Below are 13,264 nucleotides of genomic sequence, written 5' to 3' on the forward strand. Positions count from 1 at the left end.
CCTTGGAATGTATTGATTGTGAGGCCAGAACTCCACGGACGAGCATTTCAACCGATCCTCACACTACGACCACCGTTTATAAATGCCGAATCATAATGAAATATCCTCCCCTTTCATCCCCAGCACCCTCCACGGCGAAGGTCGAAAAATTTTCGTATCGATTGGCTGGCATACTATGAAAAACCACTTTAACTTCTGTCCCTCAGAGATGAACTTGCATATGTACGACTTTCAATTATCATATGCAAATACATACGTACATATGTAGATGGCTCTTGGGTGAGTGGTATTACTCAATTAGCAAACGTAATAGATAGAGTCTAAAGTCTATACTTACAATTATCAGTAGTTCTTTAGTATATTAAAATAAATTAAATATATTTTAATGGTAGAATTCATTTTTATAAAAATGTATTTTCATCATTAATTTCAAATGAGGAAAATAAATGTTCGTTGTATTCTTAAATTCTGGGGGGAGGGAGGTAACACATTTACTATCTGTAAATTGTGCAACTGATACATATGTAGGATTAAGTTTTCAAGCTCAGATTAGGGTTCGGTGATTACTGGTCACAAAGTCACTAAAATCTCTATAACGGAACATCTGGCAGCCGAAAAGTCCATCATACTAACAAGAACTTGAGTGCCAAATATTTCGTATTCGCGATTTTAATGGCAAAAATTGTCTTTGTGACCACCGCAATGTGACTAATAATCCAATTACCCAGATTAGTGTATACATAGATGAGTGAGTTGGTATGCTTGGGTCGACTGCACATATGCCTAAGTTGGTACGTTGCGTTACTCCGTGAACAAACGACAGTTGGTTTGGGCGCATCGACAAATAAACGATTAAAGAGAATTTGATTGGTCTGAACCACATTCCCTTTCATGAAGTGAATTCTATATATACAAACATAGACATATTTAACGAAGTACTCGCTTTTAACACCATGCTCCGTCTCTCTTTCTCTCCTTGGAATCGTATATCGTGGAAAGAGACGCGGCATATCACCCACCGTTCACATGATCGGCAGACAAAATCAAAAGATTTTTTTTCAAAATAATTAATTACATTTTTTATAAATGGGTACCATTTATCGGCCAGGCAAAATAGCCCCATTTTCAGACAAATTAGGTATTTTTCAAGACATTATATGCAAATGACCATCTATAAAACATTTGGCCCTGCAAATAAAAAGAGCGACCCTCTCTAAAATAGCTCGCACGACCCAATCGGTGTCCGCCCGACAAATCAAACGTAAAATGGGTGTCCAGTAACAAAAACCAACCTTAACAACCTAATCTTAAATGAATAAAACCAACTCTAACTTAACCTAACCCTTAGGTAAATAAATGTTGGCTGCTTAAATATTACGATGTGTTTGGATGGATATGACGATGTGTGGACCATGAGGAGAGTGGGAATGGACAGTAGCGGGGCGACACGCTATCATCTAACTGTCAAAAATTATAATTTCACTGAAATATACCCAGTGGAAATGTAACTGGTTATGATTTCACTAAAAGGTCAAATTTTATTTTTGTTACTGGGAACCCATTTGACTTTTGATTTGCGGGGCGGACGCCGATTGGGTCGTGCGAGCTATTTTAGAGATGTTAATTTGACATTAAATGTCGTTTTGACGTGTGTCGTGTAATTTATTTTATAGCCGAGCCAAAAATATTATCCCTTAATAAATGAAATAATTCCAATTGCGATATTTTACCGAGTGCACAATTATGTGCACATTCTTTAGTTTAGTATAAAAAACGTACTTATATGAACATAACCTTTACTTTTCTATATTTACAATTTATAACCCACTAATCATTTTTTTTTCATCGTGAAATGTATTTATGTATTTTATATCAATAAAAAAAAAACAAATGCATATACACAGTAAAAATACTTTATTAAAACTATTAATTGCATTGGATTACATGGCGCGTGACTAATTCCATCAATAAAGTACATTGTACATACATAAATAACTGATTTAATTATAAATGAACTTAAAACTCGTAGAAATGCTGCTTTTTCAGAATCATTTGACATTTTCGTTTGAATCGAAGCCGTCATTGAATTTCGCACTTGATAGTGTTACGGTGCCTTTTTCTGTACCTTTCAGATAGTTGAAAAATATTTTATTTAGGGCATCAATTGGCAATTCAAATAATACGGTGAACACGTACGCCGCTGCATACGACATCGCTACCATTGCAATGGCAATGATTACCTGAAATTTACGTATAAAATAAGGCATAACAGATATTAGGCAATGGCCAAATTGTGCTCGTAATATATGTAACTGCGCATGCGCGCGCAACACACGAGCCGTAATAGTTCTCTTGCGCATGCGCTCAATGATTATCACGTCAAACAGAACAACTTACCAGATTGAATACCTCTAATTGGTAAGCCTTATCCGCAAACGACATCATCAAAAATAAAACAACACAATTCAAGAGATACGCCATATAAGTCAACCGAGATGCAGGATACCAGTATTTGGACCCGAAGATCTTCGCAAACAAACCTGTAATAAACTAATACTGTTTTTATTTTGTCAAAAACACATAAAATATTTAATCAAGTAATTATTGACCTCCATTTTGAGTTTCGCAAGCAATCAGAGCCCAACAAATCCCTACGGACCATAAAATCCTCGATAGGCTTATGTAGGCCACGCTAAAGACCAAACTGATATCGCGATTCATTACTGCAAAAATGATGTACGTATTCATTGAAAATGCGGCAAGCCATAATAGCCTAATTATTTTCTGGAAATAATTGGTAAATGTATAAGGGGTACAATTTAAATGCGCATTTTATAAAATAAATGCGTATTTATTAAAATGTGTGTAAATTAAAAAAAAAAAATATATATATATAAAAATAAAAATATATATAAATATATATATATATATATATATATATATATATATATATATATATATATATATATATATATATATATATATATATATATATATATATATATATATATATATATATATATATATATATATTTAAATATATATATATATATATATATATATATATATATATATATATATATATATATATATATATATATATATATATATTTAAATATATATATATATATATATATATATATATATATATATATATATATATATATATATATATATATATATATATATATATATATATATTTAAATATATATATATATATTTTTTTTTTTAATTTACACACATTTTAAGAAATACTTACGATAAATACGCATTTATTTTATAAAATATAATAAGGTTATAAAACAAAAGAATTATTATGTTGTTTTAACATAATATTTGTACACTTAAAAAAATAAAATTAGCAATAAAAACCTGTAATAAAAAAATAAATAAAAAATACTTGATCATTTGAAAAATTACAAATTGATTGTTTTAATTAGGTCAGAATTTATTGGGGGCATTTGATAAGTTACTTTCACTACAGAAAAAATATAAAACAACCTAAAATGAATGAAATGCGCATTAACGCTGAACAATAAAAATCTCCCATATTGTAGGATTGGCAACGTCTCAAACAGAAACCGTCAAAGTTGGTCCACTCTGTATAATAGGTGTTTAATCTTAATAACCCGCGATCTAAGAATATATGAATTAAACTGAAAATTGTTGTAGTTAAGGTAATGGGAGTTTTTCCATTATACCTTTAAGTGCGAACTTTTTAATTGACGAAACATTTTTTTTTTAAATTCAATACTACTAATAAAATATTGCTCAATGTGGGCCATGATAGGGCAAAATCCGCACGGGCCATAAACAATGTCTGCCCATGGTCATACTTGCTTACGTCCGAATACGGATTCAGCATTAGAAGAAGAAGAACGTAACAATTTTTTATTTAGCAGAAATATATTTATGAAATGCGCAATATCCTTTATTCTAATGCGCAAATGATTCGTTCCAAGAAAGAAAGCTATTTTTTAATGAATCGTACCCAATGTACATACATACATATATAAATTGGCTAATTCATTACACTGGTTGCTCGGACAGACAATGCGCATGCGCAGTTTGTCAACTGACAGTTCTATAAACGGTGCTCACTTTTAATCAAGTTTTATTGGTTATTGGTAATATAATAAGTATGTATGTACGTGTAGTATATCGAAATCTTACCGTGTTGAGAGAAAGTTTCTTCTTTAAATGATATACTAAATATGCAGTATAAACGCCGACGAGATAAGCTCCAATTCTTACTATTGGATTGCCGTAAAACTTCTGCATGTTCGCGAAGAATTCATCTATGCTGAAATTATATGCAAATTTTAATGAAATTCAACAAAACGAATAGCTCTCAGCTCAGTTCGGTTCGAAAATGAAAATTTAAGATTTTTCTTAGTGGGCGGTGTCGAGCCTTTTTGCCTGACTGTTTAAAATCATAATTTGAAAATTGGCCACTTGCAACAAAAAATAATCATATATATATATATATACATACATACATATACATATATATATATATATATATATATATATATATATATATATATATATATATATATATACATATATATATATATATATATATATATATATATATATATATATATATATATATATATATATATACATATATATATATGATTATTTTTTGTTGCAAGTGGCCAATTTTCAAATTATGATTTTAAACAGTCAGGCAAAAAGGCTCGACACCGCCCACTAAGAAAAATCATAATTTGAAAATTGGCCACTTGCAACAAAAAATAATCATATATATGTATATATATACATACATACATAAGAATCGTTTATTTATTTTGAAAGTGTACTTTTGAATTTGTGCTGATCCTTCGATATTATTTTTTTTTAATTTAGGACGTATAATTATATTTAATATGTCTACTTTTGTTATTCAAGTTTCAATAAAGTGTGAATAAACAATTCAAAAGAACACTTTGAAAATTAATAAACGATTCTTATTTTATCATTCTATCGGATTTTTCTTGTATATTAGACCTGTTTTTTTTTATATTTATTTTCTTGTTTATATACGTATGCTTTGCGCGATTTTGTCGCTGCGCGGTTGCGTCCAAGCAATTTTGTACCCACTAGTTTGTCCTAATGATTTTGTCCCGAGATTCTCCTAATGATGACCAATACCTCAAAACTTAGCCACCAAAATAAATAAATCTTAAACAATTCACTAACTGAGATTTTAGAACTATCATTTGAATTTTATCAAAAGTTTAAAAAAAAAAGAATGTCAATTTACAAAGGAATGAAGTTCACATCGTAGACGACGTATACAGTATAGCCGATGCTCCCGAAGAAGATGACCGACATGAGACTCGCAGCAACTTTGAAATACCTAAAAAAAAATTTCAGTCAATGCGACCATTCCGATGAACCATTTGGTATGCTATTTTAGGTACGGTGATTATTGGTCACAAAGCGCTCGCTCTAAAGTCTCTATAACGGAACATCTGGCAGCCGAAAAGTTCATCATACTAACAATAACTATCACACTAACGAGAACTTGAGTGCCAAATATTCCATATTCACGATTTTCATGGCAAAAATTGTCTTTTGGGTGATCGCAATGTGACTAATAATCCAATTAGCGCTATTTTTTACACACATCGTAGACAAGATCAGTAAAAAGGTGGTGATGACGGCATATTGCATATCGTTACTTAAATAATAGCTCCACGTCATGCACATTTCACTCTCAGGGAATACGTTGTGTATATATAGAAGATTTCTCCACCAATATTGCGGACATGTCAGATCATTCCTTTCGTTGTTCCAAAACGGAGACAATCTGTACCGCCAGTTAAATATTACCGTTGTTATTCCCAACGTGATCATATACGATGGGGTCAATCTGTAAAGTTAAACTGAACATTTGAACTATACACTTATTATTTTCAATTATTTAAATATATACATACATACCTTAAGAATCTTTTAAGACATTTCAGTCCAAATAGTTTTATTCTATCCAATAAACTCGATGTCTTAGTTTTGGCGTATTCCGTTTGGAAGAACGAAGCAGCTAATAAATATCCACTGGAAAGCATTAAAGCAGTAATTTGAAATTAAAACATTTTGCTTGTTAATGTTTTTGTAAATAGGAATGAGACCCACGAGCTGTGTATTTTTTTTACAATTAGTTGTACAGCTTATCGTTTTTTATACGTTAAATTCTTTTACTTTTTAGTGACTTTACATACGCTTCGCTACAAATCGTTGCAAAACACACGGCTGCATACTCATTTTGATTTCGGTATTTTTCGTCTGTTTGACCGCATGTTCACTCGAACTTGTATCGATGTCGAGCGTATGGATGTCTCTTTCGCACGCATATATTTTGCCGCGAGTACTGCTTGCACGTATGCGAACTCTATGTCAGATTCCCAATATACATATGTACCTCTCCACTTATCTTGTGATCCTGATACTTTTGCCTTTTTAAACTTGCCATAAAGATCCAACTCAATTTTGATAATTGCCAATCATCAATGTACATTGAAATGCCATCTGCGCGACCCAATGAATATCTGGTCTTTCGTACATGCTTAAATTCAAACAGTCGTGAATTTCGTCGAAACGTCAAATATTGAAATCAAAGTGAGCATTCAGCCGCGTCGTATGCAGCGATTTGTAGCAAATCCCTTTACATATTATAGCTTAATACTAGTGTTGTGCCCGTTGATTTCAACGGGTGGTTTCGAAAAGAAATTGATGCACGAATTAGAAATTACGAATTAGAAATTACGCATGAATTATGAATTACGTTTTGTGCATTGCCGACGCCACGACGCCTTTGCCCCCAGCGCCCCCCAATGCTTCTGGCACCCCGGGGCTTTCGCCCTTGGCGCTTCCGACGCCCCGGGGCCTTCGCCCTCAGCACCCCCAATGCCTCCAGCACCCCGGGGCCTTCTTGCATTCAAAACTGTTGGAACGTTTATTGTTATTTGCTATTGCCCTTATGAGTAAATGGCGGCGTTCGGACGATGCGTTATGAATACAAAATGATTCACTATTGTCAACCATGTTTATGCTCTTTTGCTTTGTGCGGTAATGGAGAGGTCTATTGTTATTTGACGAGCACCAAGCCAACGCCTAAGTCTACTTATGAGTATCCGTCTCTTAGTAATAAGAAGCAGATTAGAGTATTTTTCGCAACAATTTATCGCTCGTAGACTTGTATTGACAAACTTTTAAGTTCTTTTGGGGGTTTTAGAAAAAATATCATTTAGAAAAAATCTCAAACTAACCTTATGCAGAAAAATGTGTCGACCGAAAACTGTGATCCTGGTATTATTTGTGCAATGTAATCGACATCTAATAAATGAAACACATTCACTCGATTTTCATAATAAAATCTAATGGCCACAACTGAATGACCCACTATGATAGAAACCATTGAAAACAACCTGAAAAAATAAGATATATATATTAATCATTTCCTAAGTTTGCACTTTTATCATCAGCGTTTGATACGTTTAATTTTAATGACTTGAATCTCTTAAATTAAAAACTATTTTTATTGTTTTCATTGTAAATATAAAAAAAATACCTAATTCCTTGTATGACTGGTATCGAATTTGAAGGAATTTTCGTGTTAAAGATAATTTTATTATTTTCGTACACACTAAAACTCTTCAGAATTTTATATCCCAATCCCAAATCTATCCGAGTGGGCTTTTTAGTCGTCTTAATTTCTATAGTAACATCTGAAATAATACTTTTTTTTCAATTTCAATATTTAAACACGCACAAATTAACCCTTCGCCCGCGGATGACCGCTATCCAAGTCATGCGTAAAATACCAGTAGCGAGAAAGACGTGACTCACTGCATAAACAAAATACTTCAGACGTGATTCACAATTAAAAAAAAATGATTCACATAAAAAATCAGGCGTCAATTGGTCACTTGAATAAATATTACAATATATATTTTGAAAACTTGATTTACAAATTCGCTGAAAAAGTTGCCGCAGGAAAAGGGTTAATATAATAATATATAGTTTCAAATGAAGGAAAATTTGTTCAGCAGATTCATTTCTTGAGACATAAATTTGCCAAACATATAACATAAAAATAAATAATTAAATTGTATAAACCTTTGATATCACCATTTCCATTGTCATTTTTTCCACTATTTTGAGATTCACTTGATTTAATCATCGGTCGATAATACTTTATGTCATACAACGTCCCTACTGCGCATAAAATCACTATAAAAACGATGATTGACCTAAAAATATTGTACGTATTAGAACATCATACATCGTATTTTAAACATTGACCGTTCCCAAGTCATAGTACTACATACATATACAGTACTCACCCCGTGGCTATAGTGATCGGTTCCCATATCCACGAATAATCATCGACTAGTTTCTTGACTTCTTCCATTTTATACGTGGTATTGTACAGGTTCTGATGTACGAATATATTCGAATCGAAATATTTTTGCAAAAACACTACCAGTTCGGCCTCCTCGCAAGAAAGTGGCAAACACAAGCCCAAGGTCATCCTGAACTATTAAATATTTTTAATTCGAACGTGTCATGAAGATGGAATAGAATCTTCGTGAGTGGGAAAGATGATAGTGTGTGCGATGTGGATGGTTCAGGTTTTCAGACCTGAAGCTGTGCGGGCCTGAGAAGTGCATTTAGTAAAAAAATCTTAAGAAACTTGTGGATCAGTGTGAGGAATGTTAACAGAAACAAAGGAACTACATACAAGAAAAACGTAATATGGTTTGCGCTGATATGTCGGTGCGCCACTACGTATATACATACATACATATGTAAGATAAAGGAAAAATTGCAGAAAAGGGGGGGGGGGGTGAAGTAAAGTTTAAACCTTGCACCATGACCTTTGAAAAGCATTGATTGTTGTATAAGAAAAATGTTCAAATTTCAGGGCGCACCGACATCTCAGCGCAAACCAACTTAGCGCCGACCTTTCGGCGCACACAACTCAGCGCACAAAGAGTATCAAATAAATTTATTCGCATTTATGAAATTATCATGTAGATATGGCCGACAATTTCAATACAGTAATTATTTTCGAAAACGCATTATAAACTTGATTTTGCGCTGCATTGTCGTTGCTTTGCGCTGATTTTTCGTGCCACCAAATTTCAGTTATCAAAATACAATTTTATGAGAACATACATAGGTACATATTTAGCAAAAAAATAATTTACATACCTCTTCCGGCATATGAGTGATGGCTTGAATGGCGGAATGGTGTTTGAAGTAAGCGGCAAAGTATGCTATCGGAAACGGAGGAAGGTCTCCAATCGTTTCGACACTCACAGGACCCAAAGAAGGACTCGCTTTGATGCTCTTGAGGACTTGGGTAGCTTCGCATTGTCTCCGATTGCCCAACCAGAAAGTACCACCCCAATGAAGACCACCTTTCGGCATCCCTGACGCATCCATCACTATGTGATTAAAAAAAATTACGTATTCAACAGCTTGTAGCCATGTAATTTACGGTTGAATAGTTCCGATGGTTATCTCACTTTTAATGACCCACGTGTCCTTGTTTATGATGGCTTTTCCCATTTTATCCAAATGTTTCGCACATAAAGTTGTTGAATTTTCAGCGGAGGCCGTGGCGACCAGACCGTAGAATGGCGAATAACTCATCAGATTCTCATCTACGTTGCTAATTATATCATCATCTCCGGCCACTACCGTAAGTACTAATAACAATATCAGAAGACGCATATCTTCGTCTAATTAATTCTAAAAAAAAATATTCACATTTATATTGACTACTGTGTAGTACATATTAATAACCCAAAAGAGGGAAAGTAAGACCGCCTCAAAAAATCCCAATAGTAAACGAATCAAATTATTATTCATTGTTTATTCTGAATACATATTAATAAGTACACATATATTCACAAACTTATACACAACATACATACATCATATAAACAACATACATCAAATGCATATTTATTAATAAGTAAAAAAATAAATAAAAATAATGGGATGAAATGTTAATGGAGTGATGAAGGCAGAGAAATGTTATAATAATAATAGAAGTGGCTTTAGGCGTTATATTGTTGTCAAGTGAGGATTGTCCACAGACATTCCTAAATAATTTTAGCATCAGTCATATTTGATGCTTGGGTGCTCGACGTATGTCCGATAAAAACTTCTCTGTTTGTTTATATTACTCGCAAGATGAGCAAATACATCGTTAAAAATTGTACAATGCATTCAAAAACACACAATAAACAACATGGGATACATTTTTATAAGTAAATTGATCATTTAAGTAACATTTTATTCAATTAACATCGTAGTTTGACAGTTTTTAAAAGTGTCATGGCGATCGCCCGCATTCTAAATAAAATTTCAGGGGTGACATCAGAGAAATGTAAAAGTTATTTTTAAATAAATGTAAAAACATTTCTATTGATGGCGCCGAATACTAAATTATATTAATAACCAATTATTTAAGTTTAATTAATATGAACATCGTTCATTTTATATTATACATATACCTTGTTGAAACTATACATTACACCTTAATTTAAGAGTTCTAAAAGACAGACATATACAGAAAAGTGGATAAAAACAATCCGCCAACTGAGAAAATAAACGGATTAGCTACCAACGCCCAACACCACCGTATATTTACTCAAATTGTAAATGAATCTATATCAAAATAAAACTTTTATTTCTGTAGTGAATATGTGATTTCTTTGCGTTTGTGTAGTTATCGAAACAGTACGCGTCTATTTTGACACAGGCAATGTATTGGTAAAGGCACTTCTATTATTATAACATTTCTCTGAGTGATGGTGTGTAAAGAAGAAACTTTTCGATCAATGACATATGGATGGAAAACTTGGGTATTGAATGATATAATGTAACGAAGGTTCTAATACACTAATGTTTTACGTTTGACACAATGAGAAATACAGAAAATGGAACATTTAAGCGAAAGCGAAGTATGAAAAGAGTAGCTTATATGTATAATGGAGCGATCGAAGCGATTGAATTGGTAATGGAACGAAGAAAATAAGTAATAAGGAAAAAAAACTAAATTAAAGTTTAAATAAAACACTCAATTGGAATATTTTTGTGTTTTTTAAATGAAAATTCGCTGATCATGAAATTAAATGAGGTTTTTATGACAATTCGATCACGAGCAACTTAAAAAGGCCTAATATATACATGTACATACATTATTTTGGATTTTCATCGATGGTTATACTGAAAAATTTTCTTCGTGGCAAGGGAAAAATCAGTGATTTTTAACAATGATTTTAAAAAAGTAGGTTTTTTTATTATTTGAAAATAAATAAACGCATAATATTCACTTATTTAAATTTATTCAAGTCTATTATGATGAGTTTTGACTGATTGACGAGAAATCAATGTCATTGTAAATAGTTTTTTCAGCTCTTTTTCCTATTATGCTGTTCATTAACTTTAGAATAATGTAATACTATGATTACTAATAAAATTAAATCAAAATTGTAAAATAAAAAATGATCAGTAGATCAATAGCTATTAAAATATATATAAGATGTATTGTGAACATAATTTAGTAATAATAAAAAGCATTTAAAAATCAAAATCAAAGTCACCGTTTCGCTCGAAAGTGTTTGTAAGGGGGAAGCGTTATTATCAGAAAATCGGTATTTTTTTCATGTTTCCGCGATCATTTTGAAAATAAAAGTCATTGAGAGCTTTCTTGGATACATCACTCGCTAATTTAAATAAAAAACATTAACGAATTTTGTGAAATAAAAGGTGGCCAAAATGATCTATTTTGAAGCAAAATACATAGGTCATTTTGTGATACGTTAAAACATTAAATTCAGAATTCGCGTTTTTTACTCCTATCCAATGAACATACATACATATTTGTATACTGTATATTGCCTTGTATGTATCTATGTACATATATAATCAACTAGACTCGCCCCCCTCTCACGTAGTCACTGTAATAATGCTAATTTATTTTACGTAAAAAAACACGTGGGTTTTTGGCATAAATATTAAAATTAATGCATCAGATTAATATTAAAATCAAAAAACGGATATTTTTCGATGAATGACCCACATTCGTTTTTTATGGATATTGCATGCATTGTGAATGTGTGAACAAAAAATAGGGGAAACATAAAAGCAAGGTAAAGTGTAAACAAAAAAAATAGATAAATCATAAAGTTAAACCGGTTTTATAAAAAAAAACGTAGTAAGAGACGTTGCAACAAGTCGTGTCAGTTTATGATTACTTTTGAACTAATTCGTTGTTATATCATAATAAAACATGTCAACTAACAATCATAACCATTTTAATTATAGTTACAAATTAATAGTAAAAAGCAAATGAATAGAATAAAAAATGACAACAAATGAAGAAATTGAATAACCCTTTGATTTTATCAGCTTTTCCAAACTATGTATATCCACTCTATTTGAAAACGCTGAAACTCCACGTTTCTTATTCAGGTTTTATTCCCGAGTCTGAGATTGTGAACACTTAAGATAAGTGCTTTAGCGATATATGTAAGTGGTATAACGATAATGTATTTATTTTATATAATTTCATTAACATCAACCCCATTCCTTTCGTTTCCAATGTAAAGAGATTCAACTTTTCAACGAGTCTAAGGAATATGAAATTGATTTTAGATCTGGGATATGTTAATATATTTTAATAATGAAGGTCCTAAATTGTTCCAAGTTGATATTTACTTGAAATATGGAGAATTAAAAAATATATGTTAATCACAAAAATAATATAAAGAAGTTTTAAAATAGTGTGTAATAGATTTAAAATTAATATCAATAAACATAAGGTTTATTGATATTAATTTTAAACGAAGAGTTAATTTAAAGAAAATGAAGGGTTCAATTTAAAAATAAATCTGATTTTCGACAGTAAAAATCTTAATCAAAAAATATCGAACATTAAAATAATAGTAAATATATTAAAACCTTACCCAAATTTATTTGAAATGCAAAAATAATGTAAAATAATCGTTATCAGAACATAATGTGGGTATATATTTTCCGATTCCGCCTCGAATTCACTTGAGATGATATTTTTCTTGATTGCGTATAATATATACATACAATAATATGTACATATATATGTACGAATGTATGTATGTGTGTATGTGTAGCAAAATAAGTCGGGTACTTATTCGCACAACGCGAATCGATAGAATAACACGATAATGGACTAAGATATTCTTTATATTTGACTTC

At 31.6% G+C, this 13,264-nt stretch overlaps 1 protein-coding gene across 2 annotated transcripts; it reads right to left on the minus strand.

The window, feature by feature from the left end:
* Positions 1-1,892: 1,892 nt before the first annotated feature.
* On the minus strand, positions 1,893-13,264 carry LOC143911599 (nose resistant to fluoxetine protein 6-like). Of its 2 annotated transcripts, none has more exons than XM_077430557.1 (14): positions 12,997-13,264; positions 9,544-9,769; positions 9,227-9,462; positions 8,356-8,549; positions 8,129-8,262; positions 7,581-7,737; positions 7,279-7,437; positions 5,954-6,067; positions 5,637-5,882; positions 5,271-5,366; positions 4,175-4,304; positions 2,610-2,784; positions 2,398-2,540; positions 1,893-2,240 (listed from the first exon to the last, which is right to left on the minus strand). In XM_077430557.1, exons 2-14 carry the CDS (start codon positions 9,749-9,751, stop codon positions 2,049-2,051), a joined length of 2,184 nt encoding a protein of 727 aa, XP_077286683.1. In that variant the 5' UTR covers positions 9,752-9,769; positions 12,997-13,264; the 3' UTR covers positions 1,893-2,048. The 2 variants fall into 2 exon arrangements, 1 of the variants encoding a protein (XP_077286683.1); XR_013260583.1 differs by having other exon boundaries at positions 1,899-2,240; positions 2,610-2,723.

This window comes from Arctopsyche grandis, chromosome 5, assembly GCF_051622035.1.
Source record: "Arctopsyche grandis isolate Sample6627 chromosome 5, ASM5162203v2, whole genome shotgun sequence".
Lineage (NCBI taxonomy): Eukaryota > Metazoa > Arthropoda > Insecta > Trichoptera > Hydropsychidae > Arctopsyche > Arctopsyche grandis.